Here is a 12953-nt window from a genome sequence, read left to right as displayed (position 1 = left end):
TTAATGTAATATTAGGAAATATGCTTTTTAAAAAATCGACAGAACTTGTGAGAACTTTACTTAGCTTTCCCTAGCAGTTGAGATTTGTTTCAATGCTTCATATTTAGTAAGAATATATTTTAGCTCCTTGTTATTAGCTTTTGGTATCCCTAAATTCATAATTCGAAAGGATTGTGATATAGTTGGTGAAATACATTTCTAATACAGTAGAAAACACAGTCCACAATAATTTTTTACATATTACTGAAGAATGTTTTGTATTTATTATTATGAATCTCTTAGTTGACCTCGAAACTGATGATGCAAGGACTCTTCCTAGTCTCAAAATATTGGATGGTTTTCATTAGAATTAGAATCAATTTCTTATGAAAGAATGCCTTTTAAGAAAAATAGAAACCCTAGAAGATATTGATATAGACGTCAGCTCGAGAGAAATTAAGTTCCTGTGACAGACTGAGTGAGGTAGAGATAAATGCTGCAGCATAGGGTGTGACATGTATTGGAGGGTGCTTATTTCTTTTAATATTAGCATAGTCCCTACGTGCTACTGTCTTTCTATATCTCTGACGCTTATAGGGTGTGACATGTATTGGTGGGTGCTTATTTCTTTTAATATTAGCATAATCCCTACGTGCTACTGTCTTTCTATATCTCTGACGCTTATTCCTTCTCAGCATTCCCATTAAGTTGGTGGCCTTGGCATGAGTTTTTACTTACCACTTTGTAAATGCCTCCCTCTCATTCACCTTGCATACATTCTTGCTCCATTTCTCTCCCTCTAGTACTCTTCCACTCTTTCTGTGTCACAGATGGCCTTCCCCTCACACCATCCCCTTTAATCATAGTCATACAATCTCTTTGTAAACTCCTTGATTTGCATTCTTTCCACATGCCCAAACCACAACAATGTATGTCATTTCACCTTCTTCACCATTCCACAATTCATTGTTTGCATTTTTTGCCATTGGAATCTTTGTCATATCATATCTCTTAAGCATCCCCTTGTTACTCTCTTCATTCCATATAGTCATACCATTTGCTCTTCTCAGATAAATCATTTCTGCAGCCTGGATTCTTGACCTATGTGACTCATGCCATATCAGTCCATATTTTGGCTTCAGAGGTCAGGGTCAGGTATTATTATACTTGATTGTCATTTCCCGCGTCAGCGAGGTAGCGCCAGGAAACACGAAAAATATCCCATCCACTCATATACACATATATATACATAAACACCCATACGTGCACATATACATACATATACATATCAACATATACATACATATTGGAAAGGATCACAATTTTGCGTGTGATCAAGATATTCCTATGAGTCCATGGGGAAAACGAAACACAATAAGTTCCCATATCGTGTTTCATTTTCCCCATGGACACATAGGAATACATACATGTGTATACACATACACAGACATGTACATATATACACATGTACATATTCATACTTGCCAGCCTTCATACATTCTTGGCACCCCATCCCCCCACCTCCACCCACCCTCAGGAAATAGCATTGCTACCCCCTACTTCAGCAAGATAGTGCCAGGAAAACGGACAAAAAAGTTTACACTTGGTCTCTTGCTGTCAAATGTAATGCATTCAAACCACAACTCCCTATCTGTATCGAAGTCCCACAGATCTTTCCATGGTTTACCCCAGACATTTCACATTTACTGGTTCAGTCCATTGACAGCACATACCCATTTTTTGCTCTCCTAGATAATGTTCTCTCCTTCCACACATTCTTCATTCCTCCCTGAATCACCCTCACCCACGTGACTCACTTCCTTTTCCATATATATATTATTTATTTATTTTGCTTTGTTGCCGTCTCCCGCGTTAGCGAGGTAGCACAAGGAAACAGACGAAAGAATGGCCCAACCCGCCCACATACACATGTATATACATACATGTCCTCACACGCAAATATACATACCTATACATCTCATTGTACACATATATATATACACACACAGACATATACATATATACACATGTACATAATTCATACTGTCTGCCATTATTTGTTCCCAACGCCACCCCGCCACACATGGAATAACAACCCCCTCCCCCCTCATGTGTGCGAGGTAGCGCTAGGAAAAGACACCAAAGGCCCCATTCGTTCACACTCAGTCTCTAGCTATCATGTAATAATGCACCGAAACCACAGCTCCCTTTCCACATCCAGGCCCCACACAACTTTCCATGGTTTACCCGAGACGCTTCACATGCCCTGGTTCAATCCATTGACAGCACGTCGACCCTGGTATACCACATCGTTCCAATTCACTCTATTCCTTGCGCGCCTTTCACCCTCCTGCATGTTCAGGCCCCGATCACTCAAAATCTTTTTCACTCCATCTTTCCACCTAAAATTTGGTCTCCAACTTCTCCTCGTTCCCTCCACCTCTGACACATATATCCTCTTGGTCAATCTTTCCTCACTCATTCTCTCCATGTGACCAAACCATTTGAAAATACCCTCTTCTGCTCTCTCAACCACACTCTTTTTTATTTCCACACATCTCTCTTACCCTTGCATTACTTACTCGATCAAACCACCTCACACCACATATTGTCCTCAAACATCTCATTTCCAGCACATCCACCCTCCTGCGCACAACTCTATCCATAGCCCGCGCCTCGCAACCATACAACATTGTTGGAACCACTATTCCTTCAAACATACCCATTTATGCTTTCCGAGATAATGTTCTCGACTTCCAAACATTCTTCAGTGCTCCCAGAATTTTCGCCCCCTCCCCCACCCTATGATTCACTTCCGCTTCCATGGTTCCATCCACTGCCAGATCCACTCCCAGATATCTAAAACACTTTACTTCCTCCAGTTTTTCTCCATTCAAACTTACCTCCCAATTGACTTGACCCTCAACCCTACTGTACCTAATAACCTTGCTCTTATTCACATTTACTCTTAACTTTCTTCTTTCACACACTTTACCAAACTCAGTCACCAGCTTCTGCAGTTTCTTACATGATCAGCCACCAGCGCTGTATCATCAGCGAACAACAACGTGACACTTCCCAAGCTCTCTCATCCAGAACAGACTGCATACTTCCTCTCTTTCCAAAACTCTTGCATTCACCTCCCTAACAACCCCATCCATAAACAAATTAAACAACCATGGAGACATCACACACCCCTGCCGCAAACCTACATTCACAGAGGACCAATCACTTTCCTCTCTTCCTACACGTACACATGCCTTACATCCTCGATAAAAACTTTTCACTGCTTCTAACAACTTGCCTCCCACACCATATATTCTTAAAACCTTCCACAGAGCATCTCTATCAACTCTATCATATGCCTTCTCCAGATCCATAAATGCTACATACAAATCCATTTGTTTTTCTAAGTATTTCTCACATACATTCTTCAAAGCAAACACCTGATCCATGCATCCTCTACCACTTCTGAAACCACACTGCTCTTCCCCAATCTGATGCTCTGTACATGCCTTCACCCTCTCAATCAATACCCTCCCATATAATTTACCAGGAATACTCAACAAACTTATACCTCTGTAATTTGAGCACTCACTCTTATCCCCTTTGCCTTTGTACAATGGCACAATGCAAGCATTCCACCAATCCTCAAGCACCTCACCATGAATCATACATACATTAAATAACCTTACCAACCAGTCAACAATACAGTCACCTCCTTTTTTAATAAATTCCACTGCAATACCATCCAAACCTGCTGCCTTACCGGCTTTCATCTTCTGTAAAGCTTTTACTACCTCTTCTCTATTTACCAAATCATTTTCCCTAACCCTCTCACTTTGCACACCACCTCGACCAAAACACCCTATATCTGCCACTCTATCATCAAACACATTCAACAAATCTTCAAAATACTCACTCCATCTCCTTACATCACCACTACTTGTTATCACCTCCCATTAGCCCCCTTCACTGAAGTTCTCATTTGCTCCCTTGTCTTACGCACTTTATTTACCTCCTTCCAAAACATCTTTTTATTCTCCCTGAAATTTAATCATACTCTCTCACCCCAACTCTCATTTGCCCTCTTTTTCACCTCTTGCACCTTTCTCTTGACCTCCCGCCTCTTTCTTTTATACCTCTCCCACTCATTTGCATTTTTTCCCTGCAAAAATTGTCCAAATGCCTCTCTCTTCTCTTTCACTAATAATCTTGCTTCTTCATCCCACCACTCACTACCTTTTCTAATCAACCCACCTCCCACGCTTCTCATGCCACAAGCATATTTTGCGCAAGCCATCACTGCTTCCCTAAATACATCCCATTCCCACCCCACTCCCTTTACCTCCTTTGTTCTCACCTTTTTCCATTCTGTACTCAGTCTCTCCTGGTACTTCCTCACACAAGTCTCCTTCCCAAGCTCATTTACTCTCACCACTCTCTTCACCCCAACATTCTCTCTTCTTTTCTGAAAACCCTCACAAATCTTCACCTTCGCCTCCACAAGATAATGATCAGACATCCCTCCAGTTGCACCTCTCAGCACATTGACATCCAAAAGTCTCTCTTTCATGCGTCTATCAATTAACACGTAATCCAATAACGCTCTCTGGCCATCTCTCCTACTTACATACGTATACTTATGTATATCTTGCTTTTTAAACCAGGTATTCCCAATCACCAGTCCTTTTTCAGCACATAAATCTACAAGCTCTTCACCATTTCCATTTACAACACTCAACACTCCATGTATACCAATTATTCCCTCAACTGCCACATTACTCACCTTTGCATTCAAATCACCCATCACTATAACCCAGTCTTGTGCATCAAAACTACTAACACAGTCATTCAGCTGCTCCCAAAACACTTGCCTCTCATGATCTTTCTTCTCATGCCCAGGTGCTTATGCACCAATAATCACCCATCTCTCTCCATCAACTTTCAGTTTTACCCATATCAATGTAGAATTTACTTTCTTACACTCTGTCACATACTCCCACAACTCCTGATTCAGACTTACCTCCCAATTGACTTGTCCCTCAACCCTACTGTGCCTAATAACCGTGCTCTTATTCACATTTACTCTCAGCTTTCTTCTTTCACACACTTTGCCAAACTCAGTCACCAGCTTCTGCTGTTTCTCACCCAAATCAGCCACCAGTGCTGTATCATCAGCAAACAACTGACTCACTTCCCGAGCTATCTTATCCACAACAGACTGCATACTTGCCCCTCTCTCCAAGACTCTTGCATTCACTTCCCTAACAACCCCATCCATAAACAAATTAAACAAACATGGAGACATCATGCACCCCTGCTGCAAACCGACATTCGCTGAGAACCAATCACTTTCCTCTCTTCCTACTCGTACACATGCCTTACATCCTCGATAAAAACTTTTCACCGCTTCTAACAACTTGCCTCCTACACCATGTGTTTTTGGTACCTTTCACAGAGCATCCCTATCATTTTTATCATATGCCTTTTCCAGACCCATAAATGCTACATACAAATCCCACTGCTTTTCTAAGTATTTCTCACTTACATTCTTCAAAGCAAACACCTGATCCACACATCCTCTACCACTTCTGAAACCACACTGCTCTTCCTCAATCTGATGCTTTGTACATTCCTTCACCCTCTCAATCACTACTCTCCCATATAATTTACCTTAAATACTCAAGAAAAATTATTTATTCTATATATTATACTTTGTTGCTGTCTCCCGCGTTAGCGAGGTAGCACAAGGAAACAGACGAAAGAATGGCCCAACCCACCCACATACACATGTATATACATACACATCTACACACGCACATATACATACCTGTACATCTCAACATATACATATATATACACACACAGACATATACATATATACACATGTACATAATTCATACTGTCTGCCCTTATTCATTCCCGTCGCCGCTCCGCCACACATGAAATAACAACCCCCTTCCCCGCATGTGTGCGAGGTAGCCCTAGGAAAATACAACAAAGGCCACATTCGTTCACATTCAGTCTCTAGCTGTCATGTATAATGCACTGAAACCACAGCTCCCTTTCCACATCCAGGCCCCACAGAACTTTCCATAGTTTACCCCAGACACTTCACATGCCCTGGTTCAATCCATTGACAGCACGTCAACCCCGATATACCACATTGTTCCAATTCACTCTATTCCTTGCACGCCTTTCACCCTCCTGCTTGTTCAGGCCCTGATCACTCAAAATCTTTTTCATTCCATCTTTCCACCTCCAGTTTGGTCTCCCACTTCTCCTCGTTCCCTCCACCTCTGACACATATATCCTCTTTGTCATTCTTTCCTCACTCATTCTCTCCATGTGACCAAACCATTTCAAAACACTCTGCTTTCTCAACCATACTCTTTTTATTACCACTCATCTCTCTTACCCTATTATTACTTACTCGATCAAACCACCTCACACCACATATTGTCCTTAAACATCTCATTTCCAGCACATCCACCCTCCTCTGCACACATTCTCGCAGTTCCTCCATTACCAGAAGTGCCACCTCTTTCTTTACTTTTGCCCTCACACTTGACTAAGACTCTACTCCATGGTCATTTCCAGCCTATTCTCCCTCCTTTCTCTTAAGCTTAGTTTTCGTCAGAGTCAGAACAACCAGGTTCTTCTCCCCAAACACACTACTTATCTCTCCTTTCTTCTCATCCTTTTTTGCCTCCACCCACTGTCAGACACCCCAGCTTGCGTCTTTGAGGAGGATGAGCAGGCTTCCCGTGGCTCCTCTCTCTTCCACTTCCCTTGGCTTTTCTCTCTTCCATCTTGGAATATTTGAAATACAAGAAAGGGAGGATTTTTAGCCCCTTCCCCCCCACTCCCACCTCTTTGAATCTCCTTTTGTGACACACTAGAAATACATGGGTGGTATTCTGTATCCCCTCTCCCCATAGATATATTTATTTTTAGGAATGTGATATGTGGAACCCCATATTTTCCCAAATTCTTAGTCTTCCCATTTTATGGTGAAGATGATGTCATGAGACGAAGGGAATAATACTGTCATGATTGGATGTGGATTTTTTTGGCAAAATTCTCATGTATTGCATCAAGTGTTTTGCCCTGTTTAGTTGTTTTTTCAAAAGAAAATGAAATGATGGCACAATTAGAATGACAAATTTCCCGAGTAAATCTAACATTTTTGGAAAACTGGTCTCATGAAATGTGCTCTTGTAACCTGCAGTAGAGCTACAATTTTTATAGTTTCTTCCTTAGATAATTTCTGGACATGTTTTGTATGTCATAACTAACGTACATACATTTATTTCAGATGGGACTTTGATACTAAATAATACGGGCCCAGTGGTCCTTGACATGCCCATATGGTTCTCTGCAGAGCTCATGGATTATGAGGAAGGAGAAGAACTTGAATGGCAATGGTCTGATGATCTCTTTCATGGAGCTACAGTAAGGATACATAGATTTTGTTTTGTTAAAAGTAGAGATTTCTTCAGGGTTACATCCAACCCACTTGCTACACATTCCTGAACATTTTACTATATTGTCTCTGCTTGCATACATTTGCTTATGAATTTTTATACCTTGATGCAGGCATGTGGCAGCCACCTCATTAAATTGATAGCCAAATTAACATGCCTATGCCTATGTATACTTTGTGGAAAGAGAGGCACAGCATAGTGGAATAAAGTCCTGAGATAGTTGTTAGAAGAGAGTTTGGAAAGAAACCGAGTCTCTCAGAAAACAGTGATGAATAGAGGTCACTGTGTAAAGTTCTAAACTGAAGAGTTAAATAGATGATATTTGTTAATGAAATGTAAGTAGATGAGGATCTTGGAAGGAAAATAATCAGAATTGAAAAGAATAAGAAGTTTTTAGGAGATTAATAAAATTAGAGGAGGTTTCTCTGTATGATGTGAAAGTGTTAGCCTTCCTTTCCACCCTTGAGAATCTCAGGTTCATCATGTAAAAAATGTATTTAACCATACAATTTCAAAGATATTCATATAACAGTGAAGAAAATCACTTCAAAAGTACATTGGAACTACTATCATTATGATTATGTGAACAAGTTTTGTAGTTGTGTTTGCCATTGTGCATGCTTTATCATTATTTTACTGATGCCAAGAAACTGATACATGATTAGATTTATTTTATGCAAGAAATCTTTTCTTGTTATAACCTTTGTGATTCATCAATGACTATTTAATGACAGCAAAGTTATAAAGTTTTTAAATTTACCAGTTATACCAGTTAGATGTAGTGTTGTCAATCGATGGTGTGGGAGGTGCTAGCAACACTTATCTTCACTTTTGCGAGAAACTCTCTCTCATGCTTCACTTTGGTGAACTTTCAGTCCTAGAGGAGTGAGTGTCCATAAAACTCTACATCATCATTGTCAGGTAATTAAGAATAATCACCTGCCTGGTCCTGAGAATCTAGCAAAAGCCTCTCCATTTCCTTCCTAGAAAATTCATAAGAATATGTTGATTTTAGCATAGCTATAGAGTGACTGATTGTGGGAAGAAATTCTTGCACACTGCCAATTTGGTAACCAACCAGGCCTGATCACGGATGGCCATGAAATAAAGGCACAAAGCTCGACTTGGATATTAATATATGGAGGATTGTGCTTCCTTATGTAGATCTACATCTGAAGGAGTTAAGGGGTTTAGATATGTCTGGGAGTGTGCTAGTAACTTGGTGACGGATGGTGAAGTTTGTAAGAGATAGAGCATTTTAAAGAAGTGATTGGACACGATTGCTGAAGAAATTAATCTATTTGTACGGTAAGAACTGAGCAAACAAAAAAAGGGAAATAGATAAGTGTATGAGAGGAAGACAGTACAGAGCAAGAAGTAAGAAGTGCAGTAAAGATATTAACCATTTTGTTACTCCATGTTATAAGCAGTTGCTCTAATCGTTGTAGGAGATTTTACCATACCATTACCTAAGTGGGGAGAATCCCTTTCTAGCAGCCATGGGCATGGGCTTTACCTAAGTCTGCTTGATAGTGCCCTATAACTATTCTAATACTATTATACCTGATCCCCTTCTTAGAACCATCCATGCATATGACTGGTAAAAATATAAAGAATAAGCATAAATGAAGATTATGCATGGTCGTACGTTTGACAATACTAACAGCTGCTAGCATATGATAGTGACTGTTAGACAATATGCCAGCATTGTGTGCATCACAGCATCTCTCGCCCAACTTACATCCATTTCGAGATACAACTGGTCTGTCTGAATGGAACGTGGATGTATGTTGGGGAATGGCTGTATTTGATAAACCTATGAACAACAAGAATATATTACATTTATTTCTAACTGCAAATGAGGATCTTATTAACAATGATGGAATCTGAGAAGAGTTTAGTACAATTGATCTTTCATGATTTACATTTCAGTTAACTTTCAACATTGTCTGTAATGCTGGTCAACATGAGAGATGTTAAGAAATACCAAATTTTAGACCGGCAAATTTTAAAGATCTTCCCAATGCTCTTGACAGGCAAACTTGGGATGATATTATAAATGAACCAGTCTGGTCATAGCTTGGGAGAGTTTCAGAAAAACATTCAAAGCAGTGGAGGGATCATTTGTGCCTACTCGTGTAGATGGTCTGTTTTTCACTATGAAGCCAAAGTTGTGGATTGATGACATAAAGAAGTGTCTTGCTTACTGAAGCAGCACAAAAAAAGTTCAAGGAGACCAACAACCTGCTTAATAAAGCAAATTATGTAAGTCTAAGAAACTAGGACACTTGTACATCAAAGTAAGCATGAGTATGAAGAGTTTATTGCTGAAAATTGCAGAAGAAAACCAAAAGAGTTTTATGGATGTGTTAGAAGCAAGAGGATCATCGCCCCATCAATTGGCCATTGATAAATGAAGATGGTGATTTGTTTCACAATAATGAAGGCATGGCAATGATTTTTATGCATCTGTATTTACATTTGATGAAACTGTTCATGTCCCAAATCCAGTCCCACTGCGTAGAGAGGAAATGTTCTGAAACACATGGATATAAATTTTGAAGATATAGTATCAGAAGGAAATGAAATAAAGATAAATAAATCAGCAGAACCTGATAAGATTTAGCCAAGGACTATGATAGAGGCAAAAAATGACTTAGTTAAACGCTCGACTATTCTCTTAAAAGATTCACTTACTATGGGGAATGGAAGCTTGCTTATGTAACACCCATTTTTAAGAAAAGTTAAAAGAAATCACTGCTCAGAAGTTATCAGTCTATCAGCTTAATGTCTGTGGTTGGTAGAATTATGGAAATCATAATTTGGGGTAAGATTAAGCCATTTAGGGGACCACCTTTTAATAAATGACCCACAGCATGGTTTTCAGCAAAATCGTTCATGTTTGACAAATCTTCTAAATTTCTTTTATGATGTAATCAACATGTATGATGAAAGTGAAGCAGCTGATGTCATCTATCAAGATTTTCAAAAAGTATTGGATAAAGTTGTACATTCAAGATTAATAACTGAAGTTAAGTCGCATGTTATAGATGGGGTTGTAGTTTGCTGGCAAGGAAATTGGTTTACTGGCCATAAACAAATAGTTGTGATTAATGGTTCAAAGTAATAAGTAGTGTACCACAAGGGTCAGTCTTGGGACCAGTTCTCTGTCTCATATATAACAGTAGGGTTGAGGGACAAGTTAATTGGGAGGTAAGTTTGAATGGAGAAAAACTGGAGGAAGTGAAGTGTTTTAGATATCTGGGAGTGGATTTAGCAGCAGATGGAACCATGGAAGAAGTGAGTCACATGGTGGGGGAGGGGGCGAAGGCTCTGGGAGCATTGAAGAATGTGTGGAAGGTGTGAATGTTATCTCAGAGAACAAAAATGGGTATGTTGAAGAAATGGTCGTTCCAACAATGTTATATGGGTGCGAGGCATGGGCTATAGATAAGGTTGTGCGGAGGAGGGTGGATGTGTTGGAAATGAAATGTTTTAGGACAGTGTGTGGTGTGAGGTGGTTTGATCGAGTAAGTAATGAAAGGGTAAGAGAGATGTGTGGTAATAAAAAGAGTGTAGTTGAGAGAGTTGAAGATGATGTATTGAAATGGTTTGGTCGTATGGAGAGAATGAGTGAGGAAAGATTGACAAAGAGGATATGTGTGTCAGAGGTTGAGGGAACGAGAAGTGGGAGATCAAATTGGAGGTGGAAGGATGGAGTGAAAAAGATTTTGAGTGGTCGGGGCCTGAACATACATTAGGGTGAAAGGCATGCAAGGAATAGAGTGAATTGGAACGATGTGGTATACAGGAGTGGACGTGCTGTCAATGGATTGAACCAGGGCATGTGAAGCATCTGGGGTAAACCATGGAAAGTTTTGTGAGGCCTGGATGTGGAAAGGGAGCTGTGGTTTCTGTGCTTTACTCTTGACAGCTAGAGACTGAGTGTGAATGAATGTGGCCTTTGTTGTCTTTTCCAAGTGCTACTTTGCATGTGTGCGGTGGGTGCCATATCACGTGTGGCAGGATGGTGATTGGAATGGATGAAGGCAGCAAGTACGAATATATACATGTGTATACATGGTTTACCCTGGATGTATGTATATGTTGAAATGTATAGGTATTTATATGCGTTTATGTATATACATGTGTATATACATGTGGGGATAGGGGAGAAAGAATACTTCCCACGTATTCCCTGCGTGTCGTAGAAGGCAACTAAAAGGGGAGGGAGCGGGGGGCTGGAAATCTTCCCCTCTCGTTTTTTTTTTTTTTTAATTTTTCCAAAACAAGGAACAGAGAAGGGGGCCAGGTGAGGATGTTCCCTCCGAGGCCCAGTCCTCTGTTCTTAACGCTACCTCGCTAAAGCGGGAAATGGCGAATAGTTTGAAAGAAAAGAAGATGTGTATGCGGTTGGGTTGGGCCATTCTTTCGTCTGTTTCCTTATGCTCCCTCGCTACAGGACACAAAGACTAAGTATAATAGATGAATGAAATGAATATTGATATTTATAAAAGGCTGCATTGTAAGATATCGAAATAGATTATACCAAGTTGGGAAACAAATCTGCAACAGAAAAAAAAAATGTCTGCAGCTCCAGACAGACAAACTGAAGACTAGGCTCTTAAGTGGCAAATGAATTTTGTGTTGGTATGTGCAAAGTTTTGCATGTTGGTAGTAAAAATGAAAGGGGAAGCTACAGCCTGAATTCTGCTGAACTGCAAATGGTAAATGAGGAAAAAGACTTGGTTGTGATAATCTCTGGTGATCTACAGCCAAGTAAACAGTGCACAGAGGCAGTTATAAAGGCAAACAAAATTCTCAGATTTGTATGTAGGGCTATCAAATTTAAGTCTGGGGAAATTATCCTTACTCTTTACAAGTCATCCGTGAACCCCATCTTGAATAGCATGTTCAGTTTTGGTCACCCTACATGTGGCAAGACTTAGACGGAATGGAGAGAGTTCAGAAACGAGCCACCAAAATGATTCCTGGACTGAAAAACAAATCCTCTGAAAGGCAATTGAGACATCTATTTAGTTTAGAAAAGAGAAGGTTAATGGGAATCTGATGCAGAAATTCAAAATTATTGAAGATGTTGATAATCTCGACTTAACAAATTATGTAGGGATAGATCTGTCTGATTTCATTTGTAGTAATGGTTACAAACTCCTAGACAAGTGTTTTACTTCAAATGAGGCAAAATACTTTTTCTTCAGTTGGACTTGAATTTTTTACACTTGATTGCTGTTTCCTGCGTTAGCGATGCAGGAAACAGACGAAGAAAGGAATATTCACTCACATGCACAAGTATATACATAAACATATACATATATACACATGTACATATTCATACTTACTTGCCTTCATCCATTCCCAGCACCACCCAGCCCCACAGGAAACAGCATTGCCACTCCCTGCGTCAGCGAGGTAGTGTCAGGAAACAGATGAAGAAAGGCCAAATTAGCTTACATCCATACATAA

The 12953-nt window shown here is 40.0% G+C and overlaps 1 protein-coding gene across 3 annotated transcripts in view; it reads left to right on the top strand.

The window, feature by feature from the left end:
• The window catches only part of LOC139756783 (uncharacterized), a 160153-nt gene that overhangs the window by 863 nt on the left and 146337 nt on the right, over window positions 1-12953 (top strand). For all 3 annotated transcript variants that reach the window (XM_071676565.1, XM_071676566.1, XM_071676568.1), the window contains exon 2: window positions 7301-7437. In XM_071676565.1, coding sequence (XP_071532666.1) covers window positions 7301-7437 — 137 coding nt within the window. The remainder of the gene's footprint in view (window positions 1-7300; window positions 7438-12953) is intronic.

This window comes from Panulirus ornatus, chromosome 23 (genome assembly GCF_036320965.1).
Source record: "Panulirus ornatus isolate Po-2019 chromosome 23, ASM3632096v1, whole genome shotgun sequence".
Classification (NCBI taxonomy): domain Eukaryota; kingdom Metazoa; phylum Arthropoda; class Malacostraca; order Decapoda; family Palinuridae; genus Panulirus; species Panulirus ornatus.
The sequence above is the reverse complement of the archived record's forward strand: the minus strand, read 5'-3'. Positions and strand labels throughout refer to the sequence as shown.